We start from the raw sequence: 9507 nt of genomic DNA, 5'->3' as shown, positions 1-9507 counted from the left end.
AGAAGGATGAAGATTTCAAGGAACGTTGAAGATTAGACTATGGAATAGGAGCCACTAAAGTTTATCTTTTTTGTATTCCATATGTATTAATAGTTTTGTCACTAAAATTGACAAAGGGGGAGATTGTTAGACCATAGCTCGGTCGACCTCTCATGTGTTGCTATATCAAGCATGTTTGTCAATGTTAGTGATCAAAACTATGAGTCTTGATTTCTAGTCTGTTATAGCTAAGTCTCGGACTAGGATAGAAAAGTGTAGTTGAGCTCAAGGACTTCATGGTGATTCATCATACAACAACGAAGATCTACTCAAGGAACCGTGAAACTTCATCAACAAAAAGGTATGTGGAGACTTGAACTTATCTATCACTCAAAAGTTTATCTATTCTATCTCCTACTTCTTATGAGACAAAAGTCGTATGCTATATAGGCTGGATCATATGCATTTGACATTTCGAGCTGAGTATACTCTACTTATCTTTTTCTCGAAATCGTGTGTTGGTAAAGCATTTCGCTTTGATCGGGTTTATCTTCACCTAGTGACGAAAGTCATAATGTTTCAATCACTTTGACAATCGCTTTGACGAGAAATAGTGTAACAACTATATAACGTCCTCTAAGAATGTTTCAATAGTTGGAATGAGAGTATTAGGTATATATAACCAATGATGGATATAAGCATTGTGTGGTAACACATATGTGCATAAGTCCTATTCGTTAATCCAAAGTTTTCGAACTTTGTTGATTGAGAGAAACCGGAGGAGTTGGCTTTGCCAAGTCCGCGAACTCAGTTTGCGAACTCAGTCCGCGAACTGAAGGAAGTTCTTGTACCAAGAATTTCTGCTGGGATTTCCAAAAAACTCGTTTGTGCGTTAAGTCCACGAACCTAGTCCGCGAACTGGCGGAAGTTCTCGACCCGAGAATCCTGCTGAGTTTGGAAAACTCTGTCGGTTATCTTAAGTCCGCAAACTTGTTTGTGAACTTAAGTGGTTATGATCTAAAAATGTGCTCTGAACATGAAACTTAAATTACTAAGGAATACTTTATGCAAACTGTGGCTAAAGTTCATGAGCCGATTCAATCGAATCGAATCATCTTTGTTTCAATTGTGTCTTGTGTAATTACATTATATCTCATATCACTTGAACAACTCTCTAGCTAGTTCATTTGAAGTCAATTGAACTAATTATGGTGAAGAAGAACAAGGTTAATATGAAAAGCTCATATGGTTAACCTTTTGGGTTCCTATGTTGAACCAACATACACGTACACGTTTGGGCATGGTTTTCACGAACCCAGTAAATGTATACCTCAAGTGTGTGTGACAAACTAATTTTTCGATCTAACGGTTGAGAAATATTAGCTTGAATCTAAATCAGGTTTTCATCTAACGGAGAATATGGATTGCTTTGTAACTAAGGCAAAACCCTGATTTGAAGACTATATAGGGAAAAACTAATCCCCACACGTCTGTGTGATACTAGTGCGCTCGCTAGAGTCGATTCTCCTTTAACCTTTGGTTTTCTTCTTCTAAAACCAGGTTAAAGACTTAAAGACTTCATTGGGATTGTGAAGCCAGATCGGTACTAATTTTATCGTAGTTGTGTGATCTGATCTTGCATCTTCTATCGTACGAGTACAATCATATTGATTGGCTTGAGATCGTGAGAGTTCTCTGATAGGCAAGATATAAAAGTAATCACAAACGCCTTCGTCTCATCGTTTGTGATTCCACAACATCTTCTTTCGCTAGTCGATTAAGTTTTTTGTGAGGTGATTGATTAATATAGGCTGTTCTTCGGGAATATAAGACCGGATTATCAATTGGTTCATGTTCACCTTGATTATTATCAAAAGACGGAATAAAACTTTTAGGGTTTATCTGTGGGAGATAAATTTATCCTTTAATAGACTTTTCTGTGTGAGACAGATTTGTTTATTATCAAAGCCTGCGATTTTGGGTCGTAGCAACTCTTAGTTGTGGGTGAGATCATCTAAGGGAATCAAGTGCGCAATATCCAGCTGGGATCAGAGGCGTAGGAGTGAAACTGTACCTTGGATCGGTGGGAGACTGATTCGGGTTCAACTATAGTCCAGTCCGAAGTTATTTTGTAGTAGGCTAGTGTCTGTAGCGGCTTAATATAGTGTGTATTCAATCTGGACTAGGTCCCGGGGTTTTTCTGCATTTGCAGTTTCCTCGTTAACAAAACTTCTGGTGTCTGTGTTATTTCTTTTCCGCATTATATTTTATATAATTGAAATAATACAGGTTGTGCGTTAATATCATTAATTGGAAATCCAACCTTTGGTTGTTGATTGATATTGATTGATCCTTGGACATTGGTCTTTGGTACCGTCCAAGTTATTCCTTGTGTTTGATTAAAGAATCGTTATCGTTTTAGCTTGAGTAAATCAAAACAAGTGAGAGATATCAACTCCTTGAGATACTTTAATCTAGATTGAGTCTGACTGTCTAGTTGATTCTCTAGCAAAGTATTTCGAAGTTAGTCCATACAGATTGCTAATCAAATTATTGGGTGGTGTTGTTAGACCCCCGCTTTTTCAGCTGTTGATCCCCTAAATTGAACAAAAATATCTAAACCAACCAAACATCCAGAATCACATTTTTCAAACATTTACCAGTTGAATAAATTTGCATCTGAGCAAAATAATACTAAAAGTTTGAAGAGAAATATCAACATAACTAGCAAACATTCAAAATCACCAAATTATGCTTGTTTTAGTCACACACAAATTACTCAGATTTGACGAGAAATCATTTCCTCCCAAGAACACTAACCAAAACTCAAAACTAACTAATCAAGACCAAAATAAAACCTAATCAGTAAATCGCAGTGTAATAATCTGGCAAATACAAACACACAATCATTACATTAACAAAATCAAGACGAAAACATACATGCATCAATTAAATCTGACATCAAAAATTAGGTTTACTGTTCAATTTTACAATCTTCAAATCGTTCAATTAGGTTTTCTGATGATGAAACGAAAGTGATATCGGTTAGGTTTTCTGATGAAACCTAATTTATATAGTTGATTTTCAGTTTCTTTTTTAGATCGTGGTTTGTTGATTATCAGAGAGAGAAGATAACGACTAGTGAATCAATTCTCTACAACGACTAGTTGATTAATTATCAGTTGCAGATCAAAAATTGAGAGTGAGTGAGTGCGAGAGAAACTGATGGGAACGAGAGAAACTGAAACTGAAAATGAATTTAATGTGTCCAATCTAGTATAATGTGAAATATATAGGAAGCATTTTAGTAATCTAATAATTAAAATATATAGGAAGCATTTTAGTAATCTAATAATTCCGGATTTTAATTTAGTAATCTAATAATTCCGGATTTTAATTTCTAAAATTGGTAGAGGTATATTTATTTTGGGGAAAGATATACTTGTTGGGTTCTAAAAGTAGGACATATAAATAATGTGCCCTTCTTTATTCTGTATAAATTTCACATTAGTAGTTCTTTTCAGTTTCACACAATTTTTTCGGAAACAGAAAATTATATTTCCTTCCATAAAAACTGAGGAATGTTTTACAGTAATACATGGTACATTCGTACAAATACAGTACATCATTTATATCGTACGACAAACCTTCTCAACCATTTTTGTTTTCTTCTGTCTCATTCCGTTGTACAAACCTTCCTCCTGCCATGTATCATATGTGGGAACAAAGAATTAACTTTCACGGACAGAGCAAGTGATCTTCCACCTCCCCTTCTTTATAATCCGAACATCTCTCCTCCTTTCTCCCTTCTCAAAATCAATAAAAACAATTTGAACAACAAAAGAACAAATAGTGATTAAAAAAAATCAACTATCATCGTGGCTTGTTGATGATGGTGGTTGCGGTTCGGGGGGTTCAGATTGCTTTTGAGCCTGCAGCTGTTGTTTCTGATGTTCAATAAACCTGTTCATGCGTTCAAGAAGCTGCCCAGCTTTTCGTTTCCCTCTATCGGTTCCATTTTGCACAAGGTCCAACAAGGGCTCCATAATCCCCAGCTCCTGCGTTTCTGCTAGGTACTTTTGCTGGTCCCCGGAGGACAAATGGACAAGCACTGCAGCAGCGTTCTCTTTATTTCTAGGGGACCCATTCCTAATAACATCTACCAAAACTGGAACAGCTTCGGCAGCTCCAATTGCTGCTTTCCCCTCGGAGTGGCTTGATAGTATTGCAAGTATGGCTAATGCCTCATCCACCATAACTCCCTCTGGTTCTGTCAACAATTTCATCAATGTAGGAACTAATCCTGCTCTAACTGCTCTTCCTTTGTTTCCTTGGTAAATGCAAAGATTGAAGAGTGCAGTTGCAGCATCCTTCTTCCCTCGCTGGCTACCTTCACTTAGTAATATGACAAGTGCTGGAATTGCCCCAGATCCACCTATTGTTACCTTATTATCATCCACCACAGACAAGCTGAAAAGTGTGGCAGCTGCATTTTCACGTGCCTCCATGCTGCTGCCCCTTTTAAGAACATGAACTATACCAGGAAGAGCCCCGGATGTTACAATGCTCCCTTTGTTCTCCTCATAGATGGAAAGATTAAGGAGTGCCGTAACAGCATGTTCTTGTGTGCGAGGGTCAAATGTGGAAAGGAGACTTATGAGGAGAGGGATGGCACCAGCCTCGGCGATGCAGACACGATTGTCCACATTTCGCTTAGCGAGAAGACGTAGCTCACCTGCGGCAGATCGTTGGTCTTCAAGGATGCTAGAGCCTAGTTTGCGAATGAGGCTATCAATCATTGCGCGTTCCGCAGGGGAGCATAGGGAGACGGTCTTACTAGGCCGTGGGTTTCCTGGTCGTTTGGGTGCTTCAATACCATTGGCCTCACACCACTGTGCAATGAGACTACGTAAAACATAGTTTGGTGTGAGAGCTGTGCTTGACAGGGTCTGTTGTGTCTTTGGACATGTTCCATGCCCTGCGTCAATCCATTTCTCTATACATTGTCGTTCATAGGTCTGCATTATATGTGAACTATGTCAACGTCAAAACTTGGATGCAAAATCTTTAAATTCTTTAAATTTGAACAAAGGTGAAGAATCAAAATAAAAATCATAAGACAGACATTCACCTGTCCTGTGGATACGATAACTGGATCTTTCATTAACTCCAAGGATATTGGACAGCGAAAATCATCAGGTATAGTTATAGATTTGGGACTATCATCATTACCAGAGACCTGTTCGCTGAGGCCTGATAGATGAGAATTTTCAATTGCTGGGATATCTATTTCAGGATTATCAGTTTGAATAAAATCCTTAATTCTTTTCAGTAGCATCGACATTTTTTCTACACTCTCCTCAGGATCTCCACGACTGGCAACAACCATTTCATGTAAAGCGAGGGACTCGTGTGTGAGGTCAGATATGCCCATCAACTGTAACCTTTCAGCTAATCTCCTTAAAACATCTGGATCAGTAACTCCATCATTGCTCTGCTTGTAAACAGCTAACAAATCCTCGTACACCTCAGCATCTGGAGTATCAAGCCGTACTTTAGCCCTTTTAAACTGAGAAATGACAAGCTCAACCTGTACATGACAAGAATTATAGAAACTTCAAGAGAAATAAGAATGTTGAACTTAGGCGCAAGTAACGACTTGCACCTTTGAGGTTTTTAGTTACAGAGAACAAAAAGAAGTAGTGAAAAAAATCAGATAAAAAATGTTGGAATATTCTTCAGTTAACAGTATAAAACAAGTCAACTAATTGGAAATGCAGTTGTTCTTGCTAATAAAAGCTATAACAGAACAAAGGCTTGTGATGGTCATGTTTTCTAGTGTATGTACAATCTTCCATAGCGGTTACAAAAAGCTCCTCTTAGAATCAAAAGAAAATGGATCTTTACCTGCTCCCTAACTTCGTCTGAAATGTCTAATTCATCATATGATATTCCAGTCAAAGCTTGTTCCAGTTGTGCTGTTACTTCCTGGAATTTGTTCATTATTAGATCCCTCTCTAGCACCTATATGAGATAAGAAGATTAGATTAGTAATGGCTAAAAAAACAAGGTCAGCACAGGCTCAGCAGGAGAAGATTGTTTTACGTAAGCTTTACTAATGGGTTTCCAAAACATGCAGCATAGAACTATAATATATAGAGCCTAGGGTGTGAATGCAAAAGCATTTGTGCACTGCATACGACAAGTACATTTGAAAGGAAGAAAAGAAACAGTCCCACTGCTACAGCATCATGCAATCTGGACACATATTGAGGAGATGATTAAAAACTGGAATCAGTTGATATGGATCAACTATAGCTAGTAACCAGGAGGATGAAAAATGACGAACTGGAAAGGCAGCATATTTGTTCTATAAGATAATAGTAATTAAAGTAGTATGATTCAAGTTTTACTACCCTGTCTTTTTGAATCGACGTATATAGACCTAACTATGTTGACATCTACCTAGATCAATTTTGACCTAACCCGTTTAACAGCTGATTGTATCTAGAATTGTATGGAGTTCCACCATAAGATTCCTTGAAATTCACCCATGTGAAAATCGGCATCACTAGACATTAACTTTCCTAATGTACTCATGATGAAGCCATTCTACAACATCAGGCTTGCAGTACAGATATGTATGCACAGACTTCCAAACAACACAGAAAAAGCTTAGGTTTACAAACTTTGCCTCTTGTGTATCAAGAAGCCTATTGATAACTGAAACACAAGCACACAATACAATGAATCAAGTTAAAGCTCCATGTGCAGAAGAAACATCCAAGCTCGTGAAAATTTATGGAAAGATATAAACAACTAGTTGTCCCTTTAAATTCAACTTTAGGAAATCATGGAAGTTCCTTAATCGCCAAAAAGACGAAGGCAAAAGATGGACACAAGATCTAGCTAAATTGTAAGTTGTAACCAGCTATTTAGCAAGGAGGTGCAAGTACTAACATGACTTTAGTGATAATGTACATTTTAGCGTACTTCATTCTACTGTACTAGATTAAGCCAATTTAATATCATCCTCATCGCCATGTGTGTTGTCTGAACATCCATAGAATCAAAACATGGATTTCCATCATTAATTGTGCTCAGTCACTTGTGCATGAATCACACATGCCTACAGAGATGGAGCTTCTGCTAAATGAACACTGCTGGCAAACCATGACCGTTTGGTCGAAGCTAAGTAAAGTAATGAGAAAATCACGAATTTGTCCCCCAAAATCTAAACTAACACTTATACAGATAAAAAAATCATTCTACGGTTCTACCTGCATCCTAATATCTTTTGAAGACACTGAATATAGAAGTTTCTGATTTCCACTTAAGGTCGTCCTTATAGTATCTACTTCACATAGCATTCAAACGTACTGTCCTATTAATCCAAGGCAAAAAAACTTTGAAAGACTGAACTTCTTTATAGACCACTTTCCTGATTAAGGAGATAAATTATAATTGTTTTATTTCGTAAGAGGGGAATCCAGATATGAATAGTTAAGCCGCAGATTAAACGATTTAACATGACTAACGATGGTCTAAAAATAGAAAAATTAATTCAGTGTATGCCAATCCCAAAATAGAATTGCAGCAAAGCTAGATCAGATAAATTCCTTCTCTTTATTTAGTATGCTTCCATTTTCTGAAAATTATTCATGCCCTCAATATTCTTACTCTAACCTATTACACAATAGGTGTAAATACAAAATAAACTGAAATTTTTCTGTAAACCTGTGTTTTTTTTGGATCAATACTACAACAAATATAGTAACCTACGTTTAAGTGCTGCTGATAAGAAAGAGACCAAATCAATAAGAAGAAGAAGTATAACGAAATCAAGTACTATAAAAAAAAAAAGAAAAAAAAGTTTGAATACTGACCAAGTAAATCTTACTTCCTTCGCTTCCAAATTTAAGCAACTCCTTTGCTGATTCTAAAGCTCGTTGTAAAGAGATTAATGATTTAATAACCTCCTTAGGAACATCTTCTTTAGTTTCTTTCAACTCTTCAAACATTGGAATTAATAACTTTAATCTTCTTGATAGATTGCAATACTGTTTCTTGATAGCACATCTATAATCTGTTATTGATGATATCTCATTTACTACATCTATTAATTTCTGTGCTAGTATTCCCTTATCCTCTTCCATAGCTGCTGCTGCTTCTGCTACCACAACTCAGAAGCCTCCTCAGCTGCAGGGTATATAATAAGTATGTATGTAACTATGTTGTATGTTGTTGAAATTTTAGAGAGGAGAGAACTGATTTAACAAACTAAAGATTTTCTGTTATATAGTCCGCCAAATTTAGTGGACAAATTTACTTGAAAAATTAAGGAAACAGCAGATCATCTTCTTCTTCTTCTTCTTTCATTTGATTAGACCACAAGAGAGAGAGGGGGGGAGAAAATAAAATAAAATGTCCTCCTTACAGCCAAGTCCAACACGCGCAGAGACTTTCTTAATCCTATTTCTTCCTTTTGGCGCGGCTTGTTTGGATAACAGCTCAAGTATATGACCGGGTCCTGGTCCTAGATTTTTTGAGGTCCTAGATTTTTGACTCGAAATGTTACCGTCTTTTTCTTCATTTGTAAATCTTAACGTCTGATTTTACCTCAATTTGACTTTTTGACGGAGGGGGTGATAGTTATGTACTTGTGTCATTTTCAGTGTGTGTTTGACAATCATGTAAGAAAACTGAACGGCTCGGCTCGGCTCTGGCTGTAAATTCGGATAACGTCTTAAATATTGGTACGCGGATGGATGAAGACGAATGAATGAATCAAGTCATGTGACTAATCTATAGACTTTTGATTTCGAAGCCATCAAACTGGCTCCACCCCTAAAGGTTTCTAAATCCCGCTACTTGGTTCGCTTAGGGGACCCAAAATCAATCTATACCGTTTAAGCTACAAATCTAACGGTTAGAATTGCTAAATATACGAGGCCTACATAATTTAGTTTGCTCAGTTCATTCTTCGTAGAAGAAAGGTTGTTTGGTGAGGTCTGTACTCTGTATTTGGATGGGACCCATGGTGAGAATAGCGCGGCACATGGTCGACGTGTACACTAAGTCTTTTGTCTCCGTGTCAACCTATCAGAGTCTCCGAACAGTGTACTTGTAAGTCGATCCTAACCGTTAATACCTGTTATTTACTGTCCATTAGAAATTTAGAGAATATCTGATTATTTTGGAGAAAAACAATATATCCGAATTTCGAGTGAGTGAAACGGGAGAAGATTCAGAGATTTGTGAGTACTAGTGGGGCCCACAGAGACAGAAACTCGTATGATGGGGGGCAGCAGGTTCATGTGACTTCTTCTTTTCTTCTCCTCTTCTCTGATCGAAGCAAAGGACAGCTAATTAGTACTGCTGCTACTACCCGCGTTTGTATGCCCTATCCTCCTCTTATTATATCCCCCTAACTTATAACTGCACGCGTATCTTCTTTTGCTTGCGTTTGGTGTACAGCAAAGCTATACCTCCTTTTTCAGGTATTATTCTCTTTTTCTCTGTATTATA

At 37.3% G+C, this 9507-nt stretch overlaps 1 protein-coding gene across 1 annotated transcript; it reads right to left on the bottom strand.

Moving 5' to 3' along the window:
- Positions 1–3424: 3424 nt before the first annotated feature.
- On the bottom strand, positions 3425–8402 carry LOC113321227 (U-box domain-containing protein 13-like). Its single transcript, XM_026569115.1, has 4 exons — positions 7866–8402; positions 5887–6003; positions 5111–5569; positions 3425–4997 (listed from the first exon to the last, which is right to left on the bottom strand). Exons 1-4 carry the CDS (start codon positions 8133–8135, stop codon positions 3846–3848), a joined length of 1998 nt encoding a protein of 665 aa, XP_026424900.1. The 5' UTR covers positions 8136–8402; the 3' UTR covers positions 3425–3845.
- Between the last annotated feature and the right edge of the window lie 1105 nt (positions 8403–9507).

Source organism: Papaver somniferum, chromosome 11 (genome assembly GCF_003573695.1).
Source record: "Papaver somniferum cultivar HN1 chromosome 11, ASM357369v1, whole genome shotgun sequence".
NCBI lineage: Eukaryota > Viridiplantae > Streptophyta > Magnoliopsida > Ranunculales > Papaveraceae > Papaver > Papaver somniferum.
The sequence above is the reverse complement of the archived record's forward strand: the minus strand, read 5'-3'. Positions and strand labels throughout refer to the sequence as shown.

What these genes read in the sequence shown, in the direction of transcription:
- LOC113321227 (XM_026569115.1), bottom strand. Translation starts at nt 8,135, where the DNA reads ATGGAAGAGGATAAGGGAATACTAGCACAGAAATTAATAGATGTAGTA. An exon ending in AAGGAAGTAAGATTTACTTG is followed by an intron (nt 6,004 to 7,865) that starts GTCAGTATTCAA and finishes TATCTCATATAG; the next exon opens with GTGCTAGAGAGGGATCTAAT. An exon ending in TTATCGTATCCACAGGACAG is followed by an intron (nt 4,998 to 5,110) that starts GTGAATGTCTGT and finishes CATATAATGCAG; the next exon opens with ACCTATGAACGACAATGTAT.